General features: G+C 35.1%; 2 protein-coding genes across 2 annotated transcripts; both read left to right on the top strand.

Annotated features, from left to right (window-relative positions):
* The first annotated feature begins 2,462 nt into the window (after window positions 1-2,462).
* LOC110695945 (non-structural maintenance of chromosomes element 4 homolog A-like) lies at window positions 2,463-6,119 on the top strand. Its single transcript, XM_021873182.1, has 7 exons — window positions 2,463-3,211; window positions 3,303-3,383; window positions 3,949-4,195; window positions 4,278-4,371; window positions 4,636-4,852; window positions 4,947-5,038; window positions 5,381-6,119. The coding sequence occupies exons 1-7, from the start codon at window positions 2,995-2,997 to the stop codon at window positions 5,552-5,554; spliced, it is 1,122 nt and encodes a 373-aa protein (XP_021728874.1). The 5' UTR covers window positions 2,463-2,994; the 3' UTR covers window positions 5,555-6,119.
* Window positions 6,120-6,912: 793 nt separating this feature from the next.
* LOC110695944 (zinc finger CCCH domain-containing protein 14-like) lies at window positions 6,913-11,004 on the top strand. The gene is made up of 3 exons (XM_021873181.1): window positions 6,913-7,204; window positions 7,551-7,611; window positions 9,911-11,004. The coding sequence occupies exons 1-3, from the start codon at window positions 7,123-7,125 to the stop codon at window positions 10,665-10,667; spliced, it is 900 nt and encodes a 299-aa protein (XP_021728873.1). The 5' UTR covers window positions 6,913-7,122; the 3' UTR covers window positions 10,668-11,004.
* The last annotated feature ends 825 nt before the right edge of the window (window positions 11,005-11,829 follow it).

Genomic DNA, 11,829 nt, shown 5'->3' with positions numbered 1-11,829 from the left:
GAAATGAAAATTGAATCCTCGTTCTCTACCATTGAGTTCTCAACTTAGGGCTTGTTCACATTTACTGAACTGAACTGAGCTGAACTAATATGAATTGAACTGATTGGAGTTGAACTGAATTGATTAGAGTTGAACTGAATTAAGCTGAAATGAATATTTTATGAGAGAGGGAAATTAAGAGCTGAAACTGAACTGAAATTAAGTAAATGTGAACAAGCCCTTAGTCACCCTAGTTTTATTTTTAAATTTTGGTCTAAAACTATAGTTATAAAGCACGCTTACTTAAACATGGTTTGATCTAATGTCTTATTAAATTTATAGCCAACTTATCAATTTCATGTTGATCTATCATTATAATTTCTCGTGATTGATTTGTTTATTATTAGTAATATGTTTTTTTTAAAAAAAAAAAAATTGAATGGAATTACGCTCAAATATGTACATGTAAATATTGTCTTATGTGTTTAATTAAAAACCTCCAGATCACATGGTGTGTTCCCCACCAACTCCACCAAGATTTGCTCGATAAAGATCAGTATAAAAATGACTTGATATAAAGTGACTTAAAGGATTAAAACTATTGATACTCCGTATAATACAAACTCAGATCAACTAGAATCTGAATCGACTACTTTGACTCATTTGCCCCTAATCCCTAACTAGCAACTACCGTTAGAGTTTACCACGGTTGATCCAACATTCCTGCCCAAATTGCACGGTTTAAAACTTAAAACTCATATTTAGGTCCGACTAATTAGAGCCTAATAAGCCTGGGTTAAAGCTTTAGGCCCATACATGAGTATTCTTTTTGTTGTGTTGGTAGTTCATGAAATTTAGTATAGGGCCCTTATAATTAGGTCCATCTTTTATAAAAAAAAAAGAAAAAAAAAATTGAAGACGATTTGAAATACATGGCCCAAGTATAGCATTGCTACGGGTATTTGCCATTTGGTATTTGTTTGCCTTTTTTTTTCGTCAAGAGAACAACTGGAGCTGGGCATGTGGGGCAGCACGAGCCCGCTTGCGGCACGGTGACCGAGCAATGAAAATCCGACATGAGCACAGAACCCGCAGGCGGCACAATAATTTGGCCCGTTGGTATGACACGCCAAGCACGACCATAAGAATAATATAAATAATAATAAACAACTATAATAGTAAAAAGAACAATAATAATAAAAAACATAAACATAAATTAATAAAAATATTTAAATAGATATCCATTTCAAAGGTTGTTTTAAAAAAATTATGGACAGCCCGATGCCCGATACGATACGACACGTCACGCCAGGCACGTGGCGTCGTGCCGTACCGTGGGCTGGGGTGTGCCAAATGGTGGCCCGACACGAGCCACCACCAGGCACGGCCCCCAACAGCCCGACACGATACGTTGCCAACCTCTAAGAACACCCACATACCTTAAAAAGGGGAATAAGTGAAATCTTACCAAAGCGAGTTTAATGAAAGTCAATCCCGAGTCTTTCAATTGGAATTCACGGGATTAGCTAACTAATTTAACCCCTCTTCTTATAGATTTACATTTTGTAAATATATAGTATGATATTTTTGTGCAAATTGACATATTATTATATGTCACCAACACCTTTTATGTAAATTTGGTTGCATATAGAAGTAAGTGTACTCCAAGGTAGTTATTTTTCGCTAACTTTATATATTTTTTTTCTTAGCATTATAAGGTTTTAAAATGAGAAGAAAAAAAAAATCTGCCAAAAAAATCTAATTCATCATAAAATAGGCAAATTGTATCACCAGTTTATGATCATATGGTGTAATGGACACATAAATTTTTAAAGTGGAAATAAATACGTAAGCATATCAAATATTACACCAGTGTGAGATCTAGTATTGTCAACGCGGCATCTTATACTTAAATATATTCATAATGGTGCATAAAAATCCCATTATAATTATAGAATAATAGCTTCAGTGATCACCAATTCATGCTAATGGCTAAACCGTAGCCATATCAATATTGCTTAATAGACATTTCTAACAAACATTCATAATGGTACATAAAAATACCATTATAATTCTGAAAAATACCTTCAATGATCATCAATTCATGCTAACTTGATAAATGGCTAAATTATCACCTTCTCTCTCTCTTTTTTTTTTATTATTATTTTTATTTATAAAGATCATCAATAACTATATACTAAAAGCAAATAAAAAATGACACGTGGCAAAATTTGGTTTAATAATTTCCCTCCACTTTTTTTTCCCCCTTTTTTTTGTCATATTATCTTAGGCAATTTTAATACACTATAATATTTTCTTAACTTAAACGCAATCTTTCCGTCCCAAATTCAATAAAACATTTTTGTAACAACTTATAGAAAATTTAAGCAAAATAATATTATTTAAAAAGATATGCATAATTTTTAATATAATTAGCAGAATATCGAATTTTTTCATATTTATTATAAAAAAATCATAAATAAGTTGTTGAAATAAAAATATTTATAAATTTTGTTAAATCTGTGCATTGCACGGGACCATAAACTAGTATTGCTAAATAGTCATTTGTAAAAAACAAAAATATAATAAAATAAATGAATGCCAATTAGTCTAATACTTCAATGGGTTAAAGTTTCGAAATGATCCATTTACATAACCAGTCCAATTCAGGTTAACCAATCCAAACTCTGGGTTGCTCAAGGCCTCAAGTACTAACCGAAAAGATGAGCGGGAACTTAACCCTCCAAGTTCAGTTAAAAAATTCCAAATTTATTTTCTTTTCCCTCCTCGTAGAAAAAAAAAAAGTTGAAAAGTTTATCCAATCCAAAAATAAAAATATTAAAACAGTCGTACAGTAGTACTACAATATAAAAACCCTAAAGCTTTTAACACAAGCCAGTAACTTCCTCTAAAACAAAAATTTCACCCAAATTCTCTTCCTCTTATTCCCTCCAATTTTTCTTTATTCTATTAATTATAATAGTTTTCTGATTATTACTTAATTAATCAAGTTTTATGGGTAAACGGGTGCAAAACATGGCCGTTGATCATCCTGAGTTTCGGTCAGTAAAAGCCGAAAAGGTGAACCGAACCGACCATTTTCAAGTGCCACCACCAAAACGACGCCGTTCTGATCGGCCACGTGGCGGCGGTGATGAACCGGTGCAGAAACCGGCGGTTGACCGCCGAGTTATCCGGTCTCACTACGCATACTACAAAAATCTCATTCATGGTGAAAAATTGAAATTCATGTTAAATTATTTGTTTTTAAGTTATTTATTTATTTGTTTGTTTTTATTTATTTACATGTAATTTTTTTGCAGAGGAGAAGGAAGAATTATGCAAAGGAGATTCGAATAGGTTCCAGAAAATAATTAGAGAAGTTGACGATTTATATGATAATGGTAATTTTAATTTTAATTTTTTTTATTTTTTATTTTTTAATATGACGTTACAAATTTACTGTTGAAATCTCAGCAAAATTTTAGTTACTGTTGTACAAAAATTGAACCAGGTACGACTGTACGAGTATTATTTGTGTATAGTGTAGGTGTAGCCGTGTAGGACTAGTAATTTACTCCGTATTAGTTTTATTGTAAAAATGAACAATTTAATTGAGCATACTTGTGGAGTTTTTTTTAATTTATATCTCGTGTTTAAATTATGGTTGTTTACGACTCTATTTCAATATATAAAATGATTGTACGTGTTTGTTTTTAGGCTTAAGTACTACGGAGTACTTCGCTACATGTATGATCGTATTATTTGTATCACATTATTTACTTAGCGTCCTAGTCTTAGTCGCTTAGACATTGGTTGTCATAAAAAAAAGAGTTGAAAAGAAAAGAAAAGGATAATTTTTTGCTAGCTTTGACTTGTACTTGTACATAACAGTACATGCTGTTAGTCCTGTATTCCTGTTATAACTTCTGATGAATACTTTGGTTAATTTTGCTTCGGATATTTTAGTGACAACTACAAGAGAGCAAGTAACGGATGCAGAGACACTGCTAGACATGGCCAACACCTTAGTGACCACTGCAAGGTCATATTCCAAAGATGGCCTAACCCCATTTGATTTCATAACCTCTTTGGTTCGCGACTTTGGAGTTGTTGATGGAAGGAAAGACGAAAAGGACTGTGCTTCGATCAAATGGAATGCCATTGGTGTGCTTGTCTGCCCCATTTTCAAAAATGCTCAAGGCTGTTCTACAATGTATGTTTTGAACTTCTATTCGCGAAATATTTGATTCATGGATATGATTTGTGGGTGTATTGATGGTTGTTTGTTATGGCAGGACTGGACTGATGAAAACTCAGATCAAGCCAAGAAAGGCTATTGTTCGAAAGAAACGAACAAGGGTTACTGGAAGTGCTGCTAAGCCTGAAGAGGTGTAAAGCTTTATTAACTTTGATGGGTGATTTAATTATTCACAGTGGACTTCTTTATGCTTGATGTTTATTTATGAAGATGATTGAATTACTATTTCTGGTGCATTTCGCATGACACTAGATTGTTTCAATCGAATATTAAATATGGTCTTGAACTTCCTTGGTACTTCCTGTAGCATTTATAGCAAAGATTCATTGTGATAAGAGTATGATTTACTGGCTTGTTCATAAATCTGTTTCATATTTTTTCTTCTTGTGAATCAGGTGGAGAACTCTGGTTCAGACCACAAAAAGGACACAGATAAGAACATGGCAACCATGTTTAACATCTTGAAGAGTAAAAGAAGTGTCTGCCTCGAAAACTTGATTCTGAACAGGAATTCATTCGCACAGACTGTTGAGAATTTGTTTGCTTTGTCTTTTTTGGTAAAAGATGGGCGTGCTCAGATTACTGTTAATGATAATGGGACTCATCTTGTTTGTAAGTCCTTGCCGTTCTTGCTCATCTTAACATTTAACTTTCGCAATACTCCTGATTTTGATCAACTTATGACTGTTATCGCTTTTGTTTTCAGCACCAAAGAATGCTCCTGACTCGAGTTCAGTGACTTCCAAGGAAGTTTCATACAACCACTTTGTCTTCAGATTTGATTTCAAGGACTGGAAGGTAAGGCAATTCCTTCTCACTGCTATCTGTTTTGTCAGTGTTGAATATTGAGTTGAGACTTTAATGCTTTGTAAATGTCACAATTTCAGAGTAAAAAAATTAATCGAAGGTGTATATCAGTATACATGCTGATTTTAGGGACTACGCTATGTTGTTCACAACCCTGTAAAATCTGAAAACATGATTGTATTGGCTGAACTCGAAACAAGTGTAGAATTGAATTCATCTCAAAATAAAGAGTGTAGAACTGAATTAACAACAAAAGGAAGCACTGATGCTGTAACAAAAGGAGTAGTATTTTGCATTATGTTATGCTTACGTTCGTTGGTTTATGAATAACAGCTGATGGCGGATTCAGTGCCAACTGGAGAAGAACTAATGCCTCATAGGTACCAAGCGAGTGTTCCGCTGTCTCAGGCAGACACAGTGCCAAATCTTACTCCAGTTGCAATTCCGACTTCACCAACAACAAAAGCTCGAAGTAGTGGAGGAGGAACCATGGTTGTAGAGCTCTAGCAGCAACATTCTGATCCTGGCTGACTGATCATTCAGTGCAAATAGTTATTAACAACTAACAAGCATAGTTTTGGAAGCATTTTTTGTGCAGTGGCATGTTTATGAGGGTGCCAATATGTATTTTAGATGGACTAGTAACTCTGTAAGTATAATCATGTGCAGAGGAGTAACATATTGTAATGAATCTAGTTTTAAGAAGCAAGTAATGATTATTTTGAGGTAAACTTTAGACTTCTGATTTTTTGAATTATTGGGAAAAGTTTAGAGTAAGCAATGTGTTTTTTTTTTTCTAATTGCTTCTTCCAATCCTCAATCACACATGATTAGAATTGGACTTGGTTATTGGCTGGTCGGATTGGATCAATGAGGGTTGCTATCAGGTTGCCTTAAAAGGGTCAAAATAGGTGGGGTTGATATAGGTGTTAACTTCAAAACTTTATACACTCAAAGATAAATTGGTTTTAATGATTTAAACTTTGACGGTTTATCTTTAAAATATTTCCAAATTTCGATTATATTGGAATAATTTCAATTTACCTATGTTTTTTTAATAGTCCCAACCAATAATCAAATGGTTTTGGTTAGCCTAGACTTGAACATGAGTTGAGCTGGAGCTTGGTGAAACAAGTTGACAATTTTGGTGAAATATCTAGCCCAAAAGAAATATATCTAACCAAACTTGCCATTTTGAGCAAAAGATAACGGAGTTTTCAAATGGCTCAACTAGAACTGCATATAATCATCTCTAACTCAGCCCTACCACTTGTCAAACGGATCATTCGGATCGAGTTTCGGGTCAATTGTTATTCGAAACAAGTCGGGTATCGAGTCAACACTTCAGGTCTGGTGAATCTTTAAGTCCAATTGTTGGATCAAGTTCAGGTCAGGTTAAATTCAAATCGGGTAGAGTTTGGGTCGGGTCAATTCTGGTATCGGGTCGGTTCCGTTTGGGTATCAGGTCAAGTTCAGGTCATCTCCATTTCGGCTTGGACAGGTATGGGTCGGATGAGTTTTGTGTTCGGGTCAATTTTGAATAGACATTTTCGGGTTAATTCAAGTTATTTGGGTTGGATTGTGAGGTCTAGCCCTACCCAAAGATGTACTCCCAGCCCAACTGGACTACATGGCAAAATTAGTACTCGTCCACAGGTCGACTCGTCGTAATAAAAGAAGCAAGAGTAAAGTTCTAAAAAGAAAACAACAATTAGTCAAAAGAGGGAGAAAGAAAAACCCACAGAAAATGAAAGTGCTCGTACATGAATGAATGACGCTTCTTACACCTCACCCACTGCACGTGACCCTCCTCTCGAATTTCCAGGTGTCATTAAAATAAATCATATTAAACCGAAATAAATCTCACATCCACCTAATCTTTTTCGTTTCTTTTCACTTTCTCTCTCCAAACACCCGCCCTCTCACTTTCTCTCTCCTCTCTTTTCGCTAGGGTTTTCTCTTTCGCCTACTCCACTCTTCTTCTTCCCCAATTTTCAATCAATTTCTTTCCTCAAATTAGGGTTTTCTTTAGGTTTAGGTTTAAGTAGTTCAATTTCTTCTTCTTTCGTTCGACAATGGATTTCGGTGGTCCTCGCAAAAGAGGTAGACATGAAGGTTCACTTAATGGCAATGGCGGCTTCAAGAAATCTCGTCCAGGTTTGTTGAATTTTCTTCCTATAAATTACCTTTTTTTCAAATTAATTGTGTATTCTAGGGTTTTTATGAAGTTTTAGTGATGATTTGGAGTTTGGACTTGTTTGCTGCGATTTGCTCACTCAATTGTAGATTTGCGCGATTTTAGGACATTTTCTAGGGTTTTAGTTCGTAGATTTGTTGTAAGCTAATCTGCGAAATCTTCTAAAATTTTAGCGAGTGAAAGAATTGAATAAAAATCGAAATCTATATTAAAGAAAAGATTGGTAGGAAAAGGTGAAAAACAGTGGAGATTGAAGAATGAATTAATACAACTCACTGAAAAAAAGTAATTAATGTTCTTCAACAGAATCGGAGTCCTTCCAATCTGGTGTAGGAAGCAAATCGAAGCCTTGCACAAAGTTTTTCAGGTTCAAATCTCAATACTTATTTAAAACAATTCTACATATAATGCAAATCTTACATTCAACAATATGCTATATAGATTAATAATGTTATTTTACACAATTTATGTTGGTAATATATTGACTAATAAATTCAGCATCCAAAGTTGTGATACAGGTCTTATTCTATATCATCATATAATCACAGTAAACAGAGACTTTGATGATATTGATAACTAATGTTCGATACACTGGGTAATCTACTGGAAGATATATGGAATTACGTGTAAAATCTAATTTCCGAGCTTGAACTTTGGCTTCAAACTTTTACTCAAAATATGTTCAGTGAAAGATTGTATCAGAATTAAGAAAAAAGATTCGGAATAACTTTATGAAGGAGTATATATTTTGAGAGGGAGTAGTGGTCAAAGTGGACTCTCGGAAAGTGTGAGGGTCTTTGATTATGAGATGGAGGGAGTTTAAGCTTTGAAAGTGATGCAACTCAGTCTCAGACTAATTAATTGGTATTTAAGTTTTTGGTACAGGTCCATACTCTTCATTCAAATTACAATAAATCGATACTCTTGATGGAAATTCAAATTCTTAATTCATTGGAGTACTTACTGCAATTTCTGAGATGAAATAAGTTTCAACAAGCCTAAATAGTCTGAGAAGAAGCAGATTTATGAAGTGCTGAAATTAATCATATAATGTGATGGAAATTATTAATTCATTGGAGTACTCACTGCAATTTTGAGACTAAATAAGTTTCAACAAGGCTAAATATCCCGAGAAGAAGCAGTTTCATGAAGTGCTGAATTTAATCATATAATCTGACATCTGATTATTTAATTTTCTGCATTTTGCTGTGTGGTGTTGAGACTGATAGAAGGGGGGTGGGTGTTTGAGTGGTACCATTTACATATGAACATGATGGGCAGGGTGGCCTAATTTCACAATCAGGTTCTTGTATTGTGTGATGCATATTGTGTGAGATTTGTTTTATCCTGTTTGTTTGTGTCAATACTTTTTTAGTTGTTCAATTTTGACTTTTGGCACTATTCACCCTCTTCAATTTGACATCATTTACTAATCACATAATGAAAAAATACCTATGTTGGGTCTCGTTTGATTTGTGTCAATATGTAATGTTAAGTCATATAATTTTTATAATGTTTACAATTACACAATTAGTGTATTTCTAGCTCCGGCAGGAATGATATGCATAGACTAGTTTAATTATTATCTGCAACCATGCTGTACTGGTGCTCTTCCTGAGTATCTAACTCTTTTGTTTCTTAATTAATTGTGTAGAAGATTTGACCACTATGTTAATGTGATGTGAAAGTGCTCAAAACTGATAGAATGTCCATAGGTATGTTTGAAATGACCATTGATTGTGAATCAAGGGGGAGATAGGATGGAATAAAATTTTTTTGGTTAATGGACGTATGATTTATTGATTTGTAAACTTGTTGTGGAACTAGATTTTATTTTTTCCTTGTATTATTTTAGGTCCTTGTTTTGATCAGACTCGCTGTTGCTAGGTTCTTTCATTACGTCCTACGAGTTGTCAAGCTCAAAGTCTGTTAGAGTTCTTGCTTTTCAGATGCAAGTTTGAGATATTTGTGATGCATTGCAGAGGCTTTCCTTCCTCACTTGCTACTTTGATCGATCTTTTTATAATTGGGTTGTTGTCTCTTGTTATTTTGATTTTGGGATTTTGTACCTATGCTAGCCACTATTGCTTAGAAATTTTTAAGTTGGAAAACACTTGGCTTTGTTTAGCTGTGATTTGGTGTCGGATGTGGTTAAATGTGCTTTGGATCTAGGTTTATGGGAAGTGAAGAACATTTTTCCCAAGATTATGGTTTTGATGTTATTCTTTTTTATCACGAGGCTATATGTCAGAGCCTTAATAATCAGTGTCTCATACTTGACATATGATATCTTTGTGGGTGTAGACTTTGGGGTGGAGAGTTGGGGTGAACTGGTGAAGGTATTGGGGTTCAAATTGTTTGTGTATGTGGGTTTTATTATGGGTTTGATTTTGTACATCATTGGCTTCCTAGGTTACGCTTTTCTTTAGTTTCTGGGTTTGTGTTGTGTTTTATTTGTTGCTGACTGCTCACAGTGGCTTGTATAAATGAAGTTTCCTCAACAGTTGTATACGGGAAAAGTTAATCTCCTTGCTATTTCTTATCATCCTGTCTGTCCCAATTTTGTTCTATAAAATAAAACTTAGATTTGAAGATGTTTTAGCTTTGTTTTCACCCCATCTTTTTATATTTAAAAATAATCTGAACCCAATTTGTCTCTTTTGCAGTACGTCAGGCTGTCCATTTGGTGAGGGGTGCCACTTCTTGCACCATGTCCCGGGTGGATTCAAGGCTGTTTCCCAGATGTTGAACCTTGGTGGTGCACCAGTTCCTCCACCCAGGAATGTTGCCCCATCATACTCTGATGGTCCAGCTACACCATCAGGCAAGACCAAGATTTGCACCAAATTTAATTCTCCAGAAGGTTGTAAATATGGAGACAAGTGTCACTTTGCTCATGGAGAACGACAGCTTGGAAGGCCATCCATTCCATCATATGAAGATCCACGGGGCATGGGATACATGTCAGGTAGGATGGGAGGCAGGATGGAACCTCCACCACCTGGTATTGGTGCTGCTGCAAACTTTGGAGAGTCTTCTACAGCCAAACTCAGCATTGATGCTGCTCTTGCTGGAGCAGTCATAGGTAAAAGTGGGATAAATTCAAAGCAAATATGCCGTGTCACTGGGGTGAAGCTTTCAATAAGAGACCATGAGACTGATTCTAACAAAAGGAATATTCAACTTGAGGGCACCTTTGATCAAATCAAGCAGGCCTCTTCCATGGTTGAGGAGCTCATACGGAATGTCAAGGCAGCTTCTGGCGGCCCCCCTGTCAGGCAGTCAACAGGACATGGTGCACCTGGTGGTGGTAGCAATTTCAAGACAAGGCTTTGTGAAAACTTCACCAAGGGGTCGTGCACTTTTGGGGACAGGTGCCATTTTGCTCATGGAGCTGATGAAATGCGTAAATCTGCAATTTAATCCTTAGCTCCTCACTTGTTCCTTTTCACCCTATTTGATTTGGGGTTTTTGTATGTCCGTCTCGCATGTTTAGGCTGTGGATGTGGGTTGTTTTAGTACTGTGGTACAGAGACAATATTACTATCAGAGGCTGTAGGGTTTTTTTCATTTGTACGTTTATGATCTTACATTTAATTAGTTTTGTTAAATTTCTTTTATTTTGATAGTTGGGGTGTTTTTGTGGGTTGGTTACATCCTAAAGCAGCTTGTGGATCTTGTGATTGTCTTAAAAGTAGTAGTACTCTGCTTTGTCTTACGGCTTTCACCTCTCGAATCGTAACGTTTATATTATTCCTTATTATGAGTGACCAAAATCGTCTGGTAATTGTGAGTTAGCTATTGAACTAATCAATCATCTGTTGTGCAGGACTACAGCAGGATGGGTTGTTTTTTAAGTACGAGCCTCTTAAAATGACGAGTTTTTGTTAGTTGTGTCATACAGTGCCCTTGATGATAAACCCAAAACTTCAACTTTTATTAATACTCTGTATTAAATAATACACTGACATGATCCAACCCAACAATGACCTAGCTATGGAGTACAAGAACCTTGATTGGACCAATAAAGGCAATAATGACTCAATCTTGCTGATTTTATAGATTCCAAAATTATATTATTTCAATACGAGTATATTTTAATTTAAGGTAATGAGATTGAAAAACAAAAATAGAAAAGGCTCCGTGTAATGTATTTCGTTACGTACATAAAGAATTGATCATGTTCCCATATACTGTATGACAACATTTAGGCAATAGGAATAATATCAAAAGAATAATTTGTTTGTGATTTACGAGATAACTTTCTTAAATCAAATTAATCTTCACAAAGAGTTGATTATATATGTTCACACTAAACATACAAAAAACATAATATAGTCATATCATTCAACTTGTGATAGATGAAAGAAATCAAAGTGAAGATGAAATATTGTAGCCTCTTGTTGATGGTCTTATTGATTAATTCCCAACATGAATCAGTAGAAGGAGCATCATGCCACCCAAACGATACAAAGGTGCTAATACAAATAAAAGATCACTTTAACAACGTGTACCCCTTCTCAGGATGGAACGGCGATGACTGCTGTAACTGGATGTTGTTAGTTGCAACGACGAAAGCAATGGC

Source organism: Chenopodium quinoa, unplaced genomic scaffold (assembly GCF_001683475.1).
Source record: "Chenopodium quinoa cultivar QQ74 unplaced genomic scaffold, ASM168347v1, whole genome shotgun sequence".
Lineage (NCBI taxonomy): Eukaryota > Viridiplantae > Streptophyta > Magnoliopsida > Caryophyllales > Amaranthaceae > Chenopodium > Chenopodium quinoa.
The sequence above is the reverse complement of the archived record's forward strand: the minus strand, read 5'-3'. Positions and strand labels throughout refer to the sequence as shown.

Excerpts from the sequence above, each read along its gene's own strand:
- LOC110695944 (XM_021873181.1), top strand. The coding sequence starts at position 7,123 with ATGGATTTCGGTGGTCCTCGCAAAAGAGGTAGACATGAAGGTTCACTT. Across the intron at positions 7,205-7,550 it reads CTTCAAGAAATCTCGTCCAG|AATCGGAGTCCTTCCAATCT; the intron begins GTTTGTTGAATT and ends GTTCTTCAACAG. Across the intron at positions 7,612-9,910 it reads CCTTGCACAAAGTTTTTCAG|TACGTCAGGCTGTCCATTTG; the intron begins GTTCAAATCTCA and ends TCTCTTTTGCAG.
- LOC110695945 (XM_021873182.1), top strand. The coding sequence starts at position 2,995 with ATGGGTAAACGGGTGCAAAACATGGCCGTTGATCATCCTGAGTTTCGG. Across the intron at positions 3,212-3,302 it reads CTACAAAAATCTCATTCATG|AGGAGAAGGAAGAATTATGC; the intron begins GTGAAAAATTGA and ends ATTTTTTTGCAG. Across the intron at positions 5,039-5,380 it reads TTGATTTCAAGGACTGGAAG|CTGATGGCGGATTCAGTGCC; the intron begins GTAAGGCAATTC and ends TATGAATAACAG.